At 41.9% G+C, this 15,991-nt stretch overlaps 1 protein-coding gene across 1 annotated transcript in view; it reads right to left on the bottom strand.

Annotated features, from left to right (window-relative positions):
• Window positions 1-249: 249 nt before the first annotated feature.
• Window positions 250-15,991, bottom strand: part of RSPO3 (R-spondin 3) — a 58,192-nt gene continuing 42,450 nt past the window's right edge. The window contains exon 6 of the mRNA XM_079298176.1: window positions 250-641. Coding sequence (XP_079154302.1) covers window positions 448-641 — 194 coding nt within the window. The 3' untranslated portion in view covers window positions 250-447. The remainder of the gene's footprint in view (window positions 642-15,991) is intronic.

The following is a 15,991-nucleotide window of genomic DNA, read 5'->3' as shown; positions in this document are numbered from 1 at the left end:
TTAATTATGTACAATATATGAAGGGATACGATTTTCGTCTTTGATTTAGACATATCTCTTGCCTCATACTTAAACAATAACTTGAAAAATATTTTACAAAGAAAAAGAACATTGTTCATCTGAATGTCATTCATTATTATATTGCTATATTTTATACCCTATTATTAATATATACAAAATTTCTTAATTGCCTTTTACAGATGCATGGAAGCATATAATATAACAGTTTTAAAGTATCCCATCTTTAGATTTTTTTTCCTTGGCTCATGTCAATCTCTTTAATAAACTATGGTTGCTTGGAGAATATAGGAAGTATTTGGAATGTTGTTTAAAGTTTAATAATAACTGGTAGCATTGTCCATTTGCAGCCTGAATGGTTGGAACACCTGTCAGGGCGATCTGGTAGAGATAGCAGCATCATAAGACTTAAACAATCATGGAGGGCCATTAATGTGCAGTGTCAACAGGTGCCAGGTCCTGTTCTTTGTTGGGGGCTTTCCTTTTCTTCGGCTGCGTTTTGTTGTTGTTTTCCCTCTGTTCTCGGTTTTGTCTTCGGGCTGCTCGCCCTTTGCTTTCCTGTCTTGTCTCCTTGCTTTCGTCTTTGTTGGATTTTTTCCTTTTCTCCTCCCTATTTTTTTTCCCTGAAAAAAAATGATGGCACATTAGAAGATTTGCTCAGACTATTGCAATTTCTGAGTTCCTCACTTTGCCATAACCTGTGAAACCAGTCCTGGATTAGCACCTCCCATTAGGAGCTGGACACTAGTATTAGTATTTGGGAATGTCTGATCACCACTCCCACATCCCAGGGGTTTCTTGGCATTGCAACATGAATCCCATGGCAAAGTGTCTGCTCCAGCACATGTATGTGATAGTCTTCAGACTAAAATGTGTCTCAAATCAAACTCTAGACCATTTTCACAAAATTCAATGTTCAACTACTTTATTGCTTTAAATAAAGTAAGATGTTGGGGAATTTGTTGCTGCTGCAGACCTCTCCAGCAAAGCATGCTATCCCATTAGGAGCATTAAAACTTTGTATATTGGCTGTGGAGATGATATAATAGAGTGCATTTATGCTTGCACATGAGGAAGAAATTATTTTTGCTTAGTGTGGTGCACTGGAACAGGCTGCCCACAGAAGCTGTGGATATCATCACCTGGAATTTTTCAAGGTCAGGCTGTATGAGGTTCTGAGCAACCTGATCTAGTGAAAGATGTTGATACCCATGGCACAGATGATCTTCAAAGATCCCTTCCAACCAAAACATTTCTGTGATTCTATTTCTTCTATTAGCTTTACAAACCAGTGCAGGATTGACATTGGCTTGAACTTGTAAGTACACATAAACCTAAAACAGATTAGATTTTTTGTCTATGTAGAACTACTGAGCTGTGGAGCTGAAATTCACCTGTAGTTAGATAAGTCCTAATAGCATCTTCAAGGGCAACCTCTCTGGAGACTTTCCTGATAGAATGCCATACTGACCTGTATGCCTTCTTACATGGAGAAAGATCTGGATAAGAATTGAAAAACATCTGGCTAAACTCTCTTTATGATATCCCAATAATGATATTAGTAAAAGTAATCTATCCTTCTTTGTTACAGAGAGAACATCTTTTGTTTTTAAATTTTAACAGAGATAATACAGGCTTTCCTGCACTGGTCTAGAGGGAGTTACACAAACCTGGCAGTTGCTCTTGCTGTTGGGGCTGTTAAATTTTTTGTCAATTTTGCCCATTCCTGTCTCAAAACCAAAGATAGAGGTTTTTGATGCCTCACTGAGCTCTGTGGGAGTATGTCACAATGAGGGAGTAGGTGCAGGGGAATCGACTTTGTCTGAGAATAGATAACTATCCAAGGATATGCAGGATGCAGGTCAGATAAAGGGAGAGTGATTCAGAAGAGGTGAAGAGAATGCAGAAAGCAAGGAGCAAGACCAAGATCTGAGAATATGCTGTATCTTTTTCTTGTGTAGCTCTATGGGAATGTTTTACAGTTTCTCTATTCTTTACCACCACTGCCTGAGAGCAAGGGACGTTTTAAATACACACATCAAGTCAATCAAGGACCAATACCTGCCTTTATAATTTGTTTTTAAAACAGTAAAACTTTAAATGCAAAATGACACCTTAAATTTCAGGGAACTAGTCAGAGATTACCTGAATATACACCCACATACCTGCAGAATTCCTCTCTGAATTTGTAAATGCCATCTAAGATGTGCAGAGGTGAGCAGGGGAGACCTGCAGAACTGGTGTGAGAGGCTCAGGAACAGCTACCACCACTGGGAGAACTGAGAGACCCCCATGCAGAAATAAGGCTGCATCTTACCCAGCTGTAATGCTGTCTCTTACTAATGGATAAATGACAGTATGGGATTTCATTCCAGTGGTTTGTAAATACTGTTGGCCCAAGATGAAATGTTATTTGAATGGAAACTGTCCAGACGTTCAGTGTTTGACATTACTCACTTGGTGATTAGCCAAAATCATTCAGCTGTGACTTCCCAGCCACAGTTCTTTAAGTTTGTTGGAATAACATGTAATGGGTTCCCATTCAGTCATGGACCAGGATACATGTATTTATATGTGTGTGGATATGCTAAGAAAAAGATATCTTTGTGTAGCTAGGGACTAATCTAGGCATGGCTTTACTGTTTCTGTTTTAATCAGACTGGTATCTTTACAAATGACAAGGAAAACTGATCTCTGGAAAATACTTAAAACCGAGTCCTAATTCTCTTCTACTCAGAGGACAGCTAGTTTGGAGTCCTCTGTGCAGTTTGTACATGATTTAATGTTGCCACCTCCATTCTGCTGCAATTTGTGCAAAGATCTGCCCTCTAGACCTACACTTTTATGGCAAAGCACTGTGGCATAGAAGGATCATCTTTGCTGGTTTAGTTCCTTTCACAATTATTTTTTGAAATGGGAATTTTTATATGACAGTGTAATGTTACTCCTACTCAGTCCACGTTTCAGTTTAGACCCAAGAAAAGATTCTACCACCAGTTCTCTGCTAGCATTGGGATATAGCTGGGGCCCCATTCTTGTGTCATCACCCTCCTGCTCATATCCCTTCTCTCTTCTTCCCAGAGATTTAGTCCTGAATATTTTTCCTTTTCTTCTACTTGCTGAAATGGACTTCATAGCAGCACATTGAACTGGGTGCCAAATGTTGTGGAAATTCATTGGAAATTTGGGAATTTGGCTATCTGTGAAATGAAAAGTGCAAAAATGGCATGGGCCATTATGTTTACAACTTCGTCTCTGAATAAGAGATGGCCTTTCAGTTCTTAAAGAGAGCTTGTAAAAAAAGACAAAGAATGATTCTTTATATGAACAGATAGTGATAGGACAAGAAGGAGAGGTTTTAAGCTAAAAAAGGAGAGATTGATATTAGATATTAGGAGGAGATTCTTTATTGTGAGGTTGGCAAGACACTGAAACGAGTTGTCCAGAGAAGCTTTGGATAGCCCATCCCTGGAGGTGTTTTTGGCCAGTATGGAAGGGGCTTGGAACAACCTGGTCTTGTGGAAGGTGGCTGCTCACGGCAGAGGTGCTGAGTTCAAGGGTTTAAGGCCCCTTCCAACCCAAACCATTCTGTATTTCTATGACCTACTTTGCCTATGAAGAGGATGACAAGGCAAGGCCATTATTTGCACTCGAACTCAGCGAAGAAGTAAACGACGCAATAGCATGACCTGGAGGAATACATTCTCTGGAATTTCAATTTAATTTATGAAGAATGTTCTTGTTAGAAAGTTCCCCCGGGCCGAAGCCTGTAGCATTTTGTTGCACTGTGGCTGTGTGTCTGTCCGTCGGTCGCTGCCTGTCCCCGGGCCGAGCTGCAGTGCCGGTGCTGCCCGCGCGGGGGCGCCGCGGCTCCGCTGCTCCCGCAGCCGCAGGTTCCTTCTCCCTTCACTTCTCCCTTCCCTTCTCCCTTCTCCCTTCCCTTCTCCTTTCCCTTCTCCGGTCGTGTCCTAAAGTTCCCGCCCGTGCCCTTCCTGCCGCTATACCGTCTGTCTTTGCTTTATTTTGCCTGCGGTGAACATTCCCGATGGGTCACGGATTTCTTACTGCGATACACTAACGTTACTAACGTTTATTTCTTCTTATAGATTCATACCACCATTCCAAATAATAATAATAAAAAAAATAGGCTAAGCATATTTAGACAGGACATAAAACATTTTACAATAGAGTGCTTTGCTTATGAAAAGAATATATATAATATCAGAAAAGTATTCCTGAGAGTCTAATACATCTCTGATATTATGTACTGCAACTATTGTGTTATGAATGTGTAGTACTTGCAAGATATATTGCAATAAAGTAATTAATTGGTTTTAAAGTAGCTTTTATGTTGGAACTAAGTCTTTGTACAGACAACTGTACTGGAAAAATTGATCTGCAGGCACTGTGAGTTCTCTGGTACACAGGAGATACCTTGCTGCTTCTAATAATAGCAAATTTCTATACTGATGAAAATCTAGAGACTTGTTATAATTTTGAGAAGTGCAATAGTTCAAATTAAATGCAGACATGAAATTAGTTTGGATAGCAATATCGTTGCATGTCTCATCAGATGCAAGGTGATGAGTTCTTGTTAAAATATTTTATAGCCCCAGGGTCAAAGAAACTCCTTTGTCTGTATTTATGCAATCCATGTCTGAATACATCTATTTAAACAAGCCAGGGTATTTCAGAGAAGCCTTTGCATTATCTCATCAGATGTGGTATTTCCACTAGATCTATTGCTGTGTTTTATGGATTAGCAGGAGGAAGCATTGGCCATTACTTGGGAGGCTTGGTACTCAAAATCATTATGTTACAGTTACTGAGAAAATCGTGGCTGACATGGACTAACTACCACAGGTGACAGATTTCTTATGCTTTAAGCATTGTCCCTTAGTCTCATCTATTATATTCAGCTGTAATTTTTAGAGGGGACTTGGGTGCTGAAATGCCAAAACACCATAGGAAGACAAAAATCTGATTGTGCAAACTGCTTCACTTTGATGGGGGGTGAAGTATTGCAGGGTAGGCCTCATGGAAATCCCAGAGGGATGAGAATCTGGCATCAGAGGTTTGTGATGACTGCATTTCTTTCATCACTCCCATGAAGACATTTACCCTGGGAAACCAAAAGGAGCAGAGGAGTCATGGAGCTGCTCCTGCCGGGATGGCAGGCACTGATGTCACAGCCCCTCTCTGGAAGGGTCCTGCTGCTTCTACTGTCACCACGGACCTCCCCACTACACTGCAATGGGCTGCAATGAAAGACCACAAGCCACTGCTGTAACCTGCCACAGTGTTCTTTCACACCCCTCAGAGCCTTGTCTGACCTCTTGGCACTTTCCTGGCTGCTGGAGCCCTGTCAGCACTGGTGCTGCAGTACCAGTGCCCCAATCCCTCTGTACCCCATGAGGTACAGGGACCAAACCTGAAGGTTGAGTGCCATCACACTGTGTTCCTCTCCTTCCCACCTGTCCACACCCTTCTCAGACGCATTTTTAGTCCTCTTACACTAAAAGTCTGTCACACTTTCCTCATGATGTGGCCTGGACTGCAACAGTATGACGCAAACAAACCATGCTGAGCAAAGAAACCAGAAAGAGGAGAATGCCCCAGGCTCTGAACTCCCTTACTCTAGCTCTGTCAACAGTACAGTCATGCCATATTATGCAAATGAGCAGATCATTCTCATTTTCAAGAAAAGTGACACATTTTTTTTCTGGAACATAGCCTGTAGCATGTACTCACACTACTTGCCAAGATAACAATCCTCCAAACCCCTGGCTGCCCAGTGATGCAATGGACTTTCTCCTTTCATTCCCAAGCCACAAGTGGCTGATTCATCTGGTATGTCTTTTTGAAGTTTAAACAGCATAACTGCATGACTTTTTTCACAGCAGTCTTTCAGTGTTTTTTTGTTTTTTTTGTTTTTTTTTTTTTTGTAGTTTTTTTTTTTCTCCCTCCTTCCCATTAGCTATCATGGCCGTTTTATAATCACTAGATTTCCAGGTAACCAGAGTGTGAGGGTCAACAACTTCTGGACAATCTAATTGCTACATGACTTAGTGCATTTCATGGCCTGCCTTACTGCTGACTGAAGATGTTCCAAATGCTGAAGGGAATACAGGCAAAAATTTTAACAGAGCTAAGGTCCAGAGACATTCAAGGAGCCAGGCCAAACCTCTGTTCTCCTGCTGCTGAGATGCATGAAGATAGTCTGCCTGGTTTCCATACCAGTCCAGATGGATACACATCTCAAGGCACATGTCATATCCATAGTTCTATGTGGTGATTTTAGATAATCCAAGATACCTGGACAAGCTCAAAAAGTGGGTCCATGGGAATATCATGAGGTTTAACAAGACCAAGTACAAGGTGCTGTACCTGGGTCAGGACACCTCGCAGTGGCAGTACAGGCTGGGGGATGAACAGAGGGAGAGCAGCCCTGTGAGAAGGACTTGGGGGTGCTGATGGATGAGGCTGGACATGACCCAGCAATGTGTTCCTGCAGCTCAGAAAGCCAAAGGTGTCCTGGGTTGCATCCAAAGCAATGTGGCCAGCAGGGCAAGGGAGGGAATTCTTACCCTCCCCTCTTGTAAGATCCCACCTGGAACACTGCATCCAGCTCTGGGTTCCCAGACACAGGAAGGACACTGACTTTTTTGGAGCAAGTCCAGTGGAGGGACACCAGGATGATTAGAGGGATGGACCCCCTCTCCTATGAGGAAAGACTGAGAGAATTTTGATTGTTCAGCCTGGAAAAGAGAAGGCTTTGGTGTGACCTAATTGTGGGCTTACAGTACCTAAAGGGAGCCTACAAGAAAAAAGAAAAGGGGCTTTTGACAAAGAAAGGTAGTGACAGGATAAGGAAGAATGTCTTTAAAATGAAAGACAGTAGGTTTAGATTAGATTTTAGGAAGAAATTCTAGAAGCAGTTGCCCAGAGAAGCTGTGGCTGCCCCACAGCTGGTCTGTTCAAGACCAGATTGGATAGAGCTTCAAAAAATGTGGTCTAGGGGAAGGTGCCCCTGCCCATGGCAGGGGGGTGGAATTAGATGATCTTTAAGACCCATTCTAATCCAAACCATCCTGTGATTTTGTGATGATACTGTACCTCAGAAGCTATTGATAATTATGTTTGAACAACTGTAGTATGGGACTTGGTGACTAACTTGTACTTAAGTGCCCTATCTCTTCTTAAGAGTGGAAATATTCCTCTAGATGCAGATTTCAGATGTCTTTGTATGAGGGTTCTCAAGTTTCATTTGCCCCTGAAAATAGGATCTGGACTACTAGATTGCATTCACTTGAAAAATGTTCTTATTTACATTGTGTGTGTTAGCTTGTCCTTGCAAGAACAGTGCTGAAAGAGACACATTAACAGGAATGAGAATGTTGTTTCCAAATACAGAAATAGCTCAGGCCTGCACCACAGTCGTTTGCAAAAAGCAGGCAGAGAGGAATGGGAGGAGGCTGACCAAATTAGTTAGACCAAGACAGGAGATGTTGGGCTTTTCACTGCTGCAGGGGATAAGGAAAAAGTTGTATCCTGATAGGTGTATGGGAAGTCAGGAGAAATAATATCTTCAGTGGATGGCTGGGAAATGACACTTCTACACTCATGAGCTCATAAGCAAGGCTTATGGAAAGTCCCTGGCTTGTGATGACCTCTTGCAATAGAAACTGGTTGGATGTGCCTTTCCTGTGCCATAGAAAAATATTGCCTGAAAACAGAATATCCTCCAGTCAAAGAAGCAGCCAGAGGAGGATTCCTATAATGAGTTCTGTTTGCTGTTTGTGGAGACATTTACTGCTGCCTCTTCTAACAAGTACTTGTGGGGATTTATTCCCTTCATTCTTGTCTGTTGGGACTAAGAGAATTTGTTAGCAGCCTTGTTTTAATCAGGACTAATGTGCTAACACCAATTTTGTAATTACATTACGGTTTTCATCTTATAAGAAACCGCAGCTTATAAAGTCTGAACACAGTTTCCAAAGACAGGATAGTAATGGCAGTTTAGCAGACCAGAAAATCACTCTCCATTCTTTAGGACTGGAAGTGTCATGGACCATGCTGGTATTTAGGAAACTGGCATTTTCTTCCTTTGAGACTTTTAATGGTGACTTCTGATTGGGATTGGGTTTTAAAGAGGCAAAAAGGTCCAAAGTGTCCAAATCCACTTGATAGGCCTCTTTTAAGACTAGGAGAGTCAGGAACCAGTAGAAAGATAGGGGATAATAGTGGTTGGTACCAAATGCCCTTACCCTGTTTTTAGAGCATCATAGTATTGGGAGAAATCTCTAATAGCTTGTTTTCCTTTTAGTCACCAATAATCTGAGCCCTCCCATTAGCTTGGATTGAGGTCATAAATATAGTACTTTTTAGAGACTTATTTCAGCTGGTGCAGGCTTTAGAACAAACCAGAAATAAAAATGTGATGCTGCATTATGTCAGAGCTGCATGTTTAGTCTGCTGCTCTAGAAATAATCAAGAAAAGTTATACATGATAAGAGACAGATGCTAGTGCCTCAGCAGGCATTTAAACTCTTTCTATTACAATAGTAAAATGGAGAAAACCCCCAGAGAAACTTGAGTACTCAAATTTGTGCTTGGTGTGCTCTGAAGGGAGGGATGTGAGAAAAGGTGTTTTCCTTGGCTTTACTTAAACTGATTGTCTCAATGGAACCTGATAATTCAGATGATACTTGTATGATCCCAGAGTCTGGGTACATCCTGAGGAATGCCTTTTTCCGTTGCTCAGAGCTGGGCCATACTGGTGATTGAATGCAGATTTTGGAGGCATTTTGCAAGTGCTAACTCCAACACTTGGAGCAGGCAGCAGTTCCTGCCCTGGTACTACACACCAGGACCAGGAAGCCTGGACATCTTCCACCATTTCATTTGGTGTAGGTGCACATATACCCTCCCCCTGGAGTTCCCTCCTTACATCTTCTTAAGTTTTCTGATATGCCAGGAAGGTAAAGGAAGATGAGGAGTCAACAGGATGCACCTCTGGCCCCTCTTGGCACGGTTCACTTGTCCCCTCCACTCTGAGCATCGTTTGTTTGCATTTCTGCCTGGGGTGACACCTGTGCTGACAGGTAGACAGGAGTCCCTGTGCACCCCAGGCCAGCTGGAGAGCTGGATCAACCTGTCAGCAGCAGGTAGCTTACAGGGGGACAGCAGCTTCTGATGGATCCTCTCAGCAAAACCACCAGCACAGAAGCAGGCTAAATTCACCAGAAGCCTGATTCTGACCTCTGTGTTGCACTTGCTCAAACACACAAAGGTCACCAAGGTTAGTGTTTGGTGTAATTGAAGGGAGAATTTGCTTTCAAGGATACTTGTCAAATCAAGGTGTTGAAAATTGACTGTCTCTTTCTGTTTTGTGTCTCCAGTATGTGTGTACTATTTCTGCTGGCCAAAGCATTGACCCTCCCCTTTCCAAGTAGTGCCAATATTTCCAAATACATTTTCACATTGATTAGAATGACAGGTCAGGCTTCTAAATTTCATATGGATCAGAGACTCCACAAGTTCCCTCTCTAAAAGGGTGACATGAGATTTAACTTTGGCCATCTTTAGTTTCTGATGGATTTTTCTTACCTATTGAGAGAATACTTGGCAGTTTACCAGCTGGAAAGAAGCTTATGGAAAAGGACATTGGGATCACCAAGACTCTTGGACTGCCTTTGAAAAAGGCTCAGGGAATTTATATGCCAAAAGAATTGAGAATTTAGCCCAAGGACACTTGGGAATATTGGACCAAGTTGCCAAAGGGATCTCAGGTTTTCAGGCTGTTGGGTTTTGTCAGCCTGCTGGGTGGGTTGCCAGAGGCCAACCCAATGGGCAAGCTGGAAGAATACTAATCAGAAAACTAACACTAAGGCAAGATTGTTTCAAAACCCTGCCTACTTTCAACTGGGACTTCACTGAAATCAGCAAGTTTCTGGGAAATGTGATGACTTTGGTAATCTGGTATTTTCTATTTCTTTGGGAAATCAACGCCTATAAAATATTAAAAAAAAATATTTCCAAGTAGGAGTCATGGTGGATATGCATGAAAGGAACTACAATGCAAATATTTTAACATTGCCCGTAAGTCTTCAATTTAACATGAATCACAGATAGAAATTGTCCATGTGAATTTTATCCAGGCTGTCTTGCCTCCTCTTATTTTTTTTTCTTCCCCAAGAATGTGATAAGTTTATTCTTTTTAAATTCCTCTGAGGATGAGCTGTGCATTTAGAGCTTTTTGCAGTAACACAGCTTTGCACACACTGAAGTGAGCAGCCAGCTTTATGAGTAGCAGGGAGTGGAATGTGAAGAATGATTTTGCCATGTGACAGTGCATCACTGGAGCCCACTTAGGATACTTCACAAACTGACTGCCATGCTCGTGAGATGGATGTAGGCAAGGCCACGTGGTCCAAAGGAGAGATGCAGCCTCCACTGAGATGAGAATGCAGCCTCTATATCAGAGCACCCACAAGTGCTAAGGGAGGTCTGCAAGCCCTGATCCACCTCCACCAGGAGACCTGCCCTTTGTCCTGTCTCACACAGATCCTGCCAGCAGTGCACAGTGGCCATTCAGCACAACTTACATGTTTAATTTTTTACTTGGTTGGTGCCTTAATAGTGCTACAGCAGTGCTAGTAAAGGGTAGCACCCCTAGATGTTCCTGTGGTGTGTGCAGCCCATACAGCAGGGCTGGTTGCAGGAGATGAACTGTTGGAATGCAAGAAAGGTTTTAAGGATCTGATGCAAAAGTGATATTTTCAGTACAATGATGTATTGTAAACAGTCAGGATCCTCTCTAGCCTCTCTGGGAAAAATTGAGACTATGGTGATCAGCAGCTTCTCTCTCCAGCTGCCTCCTGCCTCCAGGTGAGGAAGCCCACTGTAGAATAGTCATCAATTATGTTCATGCTTCCCTAACTAAGTAACTAATAATTTTCTTGCCTGCTCCTTCTAAAGAACTTCTAAAGAACTTCTGCTTTAGCTAAAAGCAGAAATTGCTCACTGTTTCTACAGGTTTGAGCACCACCTGCTTTTGTTAGAAACTCCTTTGGCACTCTTTTATAAGACCTGAGACCAGCCTTGTAGTCACTAAACCAAATAATATTTTGCAAGGGTCTGGAATGGCATACTCATAAACAGTGTAATACAAAAGTGTAGAAATCTCGGGGGCAAGAAAACAGCAAATAGTTGGTGCACACATACTGCAAGGTACTAAGGAGCTTCCTGTCCAAGGGATTCAGGACAAATAGACACTTACTTCTCAATCAAGAATCTCTAAGAAGTTACTTTAAATTGTTGTTGTACTTCTGAAAATGTTACCCAAGATGCCTGTGTGTCCAGGAAGTTAATTTATGTGCTGTGAAAGAGTTTCTTTCAGATAGAAACCAGAGATTCCGTCAGCCTTAAGTATTCACAGGTATTTGCAGAGACAAGACTCCTCCATCTCCATATTACGTCTTCCATTGTGTCACATTTAAACTTGAGAGATTTATGCATCAAAGCTTAAGTTTAACTTAAGAACATTGTGGAAAAAAATCCAGCAACAAAAAATAATCTGTGTCCAGGAGTGCAATCCTTTGTCTCAGTGACAAATACTTTTTTCTTTATAATACCATCTTTATATTACTTCCGTAGGTTCCACAAGTTTAGAACAGAGATAAGAGTTCCTTAATTTTTGTTCTTTAGACTCTGTGGATAAAACCCACTACTGCAGCAAATCAGAGTTGCTGAAGTATGCAGAGAGTCCTCCTTATTTCAATTAATCTTTTGAAGAACCAAATGTTGTACTTCAACTAGAGAGCTCAGAATCCTTTTCTACAGAATTATTGTTTGCATGCTCATGCTTAAAGGTAGTAGGGGCTGGATCACCCACTGGCATTCCCCACCACCACCCCACATCCATACAAGAAATAAAGTCAGTTCCTCTGGATTTAAACTAAATCCTTCTGGTTTAGCAATGCACATTTCTGCTTAGGCAATAAACATCTGTCATCTGCCATTCATTAATATTAATTATAAATGGTCACTAGCTCATGGGATCCAAGTCCACCAGCTGAGATTTTTCCAACTTTGACCTTGTTAGGGTTTGTATAAAAAGTGTTCAGAAGGGTTCTTCGAAGCTCGAAGCCAGCAATAAGTGCAATTTGCAGAGTGCAGCATTTAGATTATGCACTTAGAAAAAGGGCAGTCACAAGGGGTGATGGGGAGTGGGGGAGGGAGGGCAGGAGAGAATACAGAGCCTGAAATGGAGCTCCTTTAAATGCTTAAGAGTTTTAGATCTTTCTGCAGGCTAACGACAGGGAGAGGCATTGTCCATAATGAAACTAGCCCATCCATTAAACATTACTGTAAATGAAAGGTTGCATGAATTAAAGGTTGTTCATCTCATGTTTCAGGAATGTAGCTGTGTTTCATGTCTGAAGCCTGTTTTCCTTTTAAATGGAGTTCTTCAGATGACAAATGAGAGAGAATTTCAGAAAGCAAATGGGCAGAAGTAAATACATGCTGAAGAACAAAGCAGAGACATAACTGTAGCTGTAAATCTTTACACTGGGGCTACTGTTTGCTGTAGATATTGGGGTGGATTATGTTAGAATTGAGAAATTTCATTACTGGGTCATTTTGCTTGTAAAACAAAACAACAATAGAAAATCCCCACAGTTAATTGTCAAATTCTGACCTTAATGTCAGCCGTATACATTTCACTCATGGAATACCAGTTTATTCTTTCGCTACCATTTTGAATTCCAAGGAACTGAAAACAGAAAATTTAGAAACTGCTTTTTCTGAATCTTGCACAGCCACCACATTTTTAAATGAAGAATGTTGGGGTTTTTGTCCAATAATTTTTTGTCAAGATTGTTTCAACAAAAAATGTTGAAAATAATATTTGTTTGCATCTGTCCTTATTTTATTTTTTTTTTCCCCAGGCCTAATCATGCAGTAATATGCCCTTCATGGACCATATCTGCATCTGCTCTTAAAATAGACACCTTTTCATCGGCAGAGAGTTGCTACCTTATATCTCTGGTAAGTCAGCAAGAAAATCCAGCCCTGTACTTTTCCTGTAATAATTATTCAAAGCTGGTGAATGCAAAGAGAATCATGAACAGATATCTCCACAATGCAAATGACTAAACAGGACTAAAAGAATGAAGAGTTGATTTCAGTTCTTTGACTCAGGCCCAAATAAAAGTCTGAGCTTGGTAAATGACAGCAGGAGGCCTTATACTGATGTCAGTGAACAGAGATACTTGGATTTGTGCTCTGTAAACGTGCAGTATGCTGTCTTTTGGAGGGAGTTTTGCAGAAGGCAACATGTGACAAAAAGTTTTGTGGAAATTTTGTAGCCATTTTATAAATACTTATCATAGAATTATCTAGTCCCTTACTAATCTATGAATCTGAACGACTACACTTAAACTGGCTCTGATGATTGTTTGTCTAACCTCCTTAAAAATCTTCCACAGAGGTTCCCACAACCTCTCTCCCAATCTTTACGATCCCTGAGAATAACATTGGATGTTATTATCTCATTGGGAATGTTCTGAAGCTCCCCTTTATAACACAAGGTTATGGCAGCAAGTGCTTAACTCCATACTTAACTTCATAGCCTTTTCAAAGTTCTGAAGGTGAAAGAGAGCTGGGAGGTGGCAGCCTAAGTAGACCAAGGGCTACATCAGGTGTCAGAGCTGGCAGGGAGAGTGAGCAAGGGAGAGACAATGAGACTGGGGATGCAGAGACCTGGGTGGGGAAAAACAAACAGAGCTGCCTGGGTGGGGAAGAACAGGCAAATATCCAGAGAGATGAGGAGAAACATCAGCCAAAAAAGTCCTCCTTTGTTTTCACTTTGTTACAAAGGAATGCTGAAAATCCCTGCACTATGGTTAGATCCACAGCACTCTGAAGTCAATGGGATTTCAGTGGGTCTTGGATCAGGCCCTTTAAAATAAGGGCAGCTGTAACACAATAATGAATGAGTGCCATGCTGCCCGTGATTGCAGTGTTATAACAGCATTGCTATACATGGAAGTGTTCCATAGCCCAGGATTTAGCTGATTAAACAGTGCTGGACATGTCGCCATTAGACTTGAAACATCCACAGCCAGATTTACTCTGTAGCTCACATACCCCAAATGTTTTGCATTCTTGGACTAAATTTGATAGATGCTCTATCAAATTTCTCTCTTGCATTTGTTCCTCTTTCCAGGACACTCAGGTCAAAATAGTGAGGGTTTAGGTCTCCAGGTGGTGAGACCCAGGTGGGCCCTCTTCCTATCAGCCAGGTCCCTTCACATTCACTTTGTAGCAATATTGCCCAAAAGTGAGAAAACAGCTTAATGCTGAAGCATTAGCAGAAAGAAGTTGTCACAGTATCCCCCTGTGGCACACATCCTGGAACAGCCTCATTTCATCTTCCAGCAGTGGCAAATTTGCTCAGAAAGAGCTCCTTACATCAGTAGGGGTTAGGGGAAGGGCTTTAGAAGCATTAGCTGTGAGTTGAGAGAGATGACCAGCATGGGGACACAGATGGGTATGTGAGGATGTTCTGGCAGGGGAAGGAAGGGATGAGGTGTAGGAGAGAAGACACGCTGCTCTTTTGCACGTGGTCTCTGCCCTGCAGCACTGAGAGGGAGAGCAGTCATATATTCCTGTGAGCCTCTCCCTGAAACAATGGGAAGTCACTGAAGGTGAAGGTGCCATGAATAAGTTGTGCCACAGTTGTTCCTATCTGGAGCTGTTCCAGGGAGGAAGATCAGAGACTGGGCAGACTCCTGCGTGTCTGCATAACATAACTGGGGGTTTGTTTAAGGACTCTGACCTGCCCTCTTCCCCAGTCATATCTGCCGTGGAGGGAACAGCCCCAGCTGGTTTGGTGGCAAGCCAGAAGGTGGACCTGGACTTTGTGGGCAAGGAGCAGACCTCTGCCTTCTTTTCTTTCGCAGAATAGACACAGACATGGATTTCACTTTATGAAGCTGGAGCCTTCAATCCAAAATTTTTATTTAAGAGGGAAGAGTTTAGGCAGGTGCTGGAAATTTAGTGCTGAATGAATACCTGATGGATACTTTGGAAGGGAGAAGAAGAAGGGTTATTGAGGGGCTTGTATTCCTTTCGGCTTTTCCTACAAAGCTCAGGCATCTAAAATACAGTCAGCTAGCCAATTCTGGAGCACAAGGAGGCACCAAAAGGGAAGATCAGAAGAGAAAAAGAGCTGGTTTCTATCCCTTATTTGGTTTAGTGATCTGAGGAGGACAGCTCTCACATTGTTCACATTTTAATGAAAGAATGCAATCAGCTTTTTTCTAATTCACTTCTCTTACAAGAACAATTGACCACATACTTCTGTCTCAGCTTTGACACTATTCCTGTTAATATGTTGATGCTTTGATGCTTTTTATCATCAGCATGCCCAGCACGTTTTTTATAGCATGCTCCAAAGGACCTTAGGGCATCTGAGTCACGTCTCCACTGCTCCCTGGCTCCCCAGGACAAGGAAGAGGCAGAAGATGGCAGGAGAGGAGCTAGCAGTAGGAAAGAACATCTTCCAAGGAGCACAGAGACAGTGTCAGCCCAGCACTCTATGGGGCTTAAACTAATTTTGATATCTGAGGGCACAACCATTTTCATCTATCTGTTCATCAAGATGCATATTATTCAGAGATCACAGCAGTGCACATGTACAGAGGATGTGAATTCATGTGTAATACCACAAATACAGAGGCACACAGCATGGATGTACTATCTGCTTGTGTGGTTCATGTGTGTCTGTCAGAACTGGGAGGTTTGATGAGAATTTAATGTTCACAGTAGTATAAACAAAATAACTTGTAGTGGAATGAAACATTAGTAGTAATTACTTCAGATTTTAATGTCTCCATTTGCAGGTAGCAACTTAGTAAAACTTTCAAAGCTGCATATGATCAAATCTTGAAGATGATACAAGGTT

Source organism: Erithacus rubecula, assembly GCF_903797595.1.
Source record: "Erithacus rubecula genome assembly, chromosome: 2".
NCBI lineage: Eukaryota > Metazoa > Chordata > Aves > Passeriformes > Muscicapidae > Erithacus > Erithacus rubecula.
The sequence above is the reverse complement of the archived record's forward strand: the minus strand, read 5'-3'. Positions and strand labels throughout refer to the sequence as shown.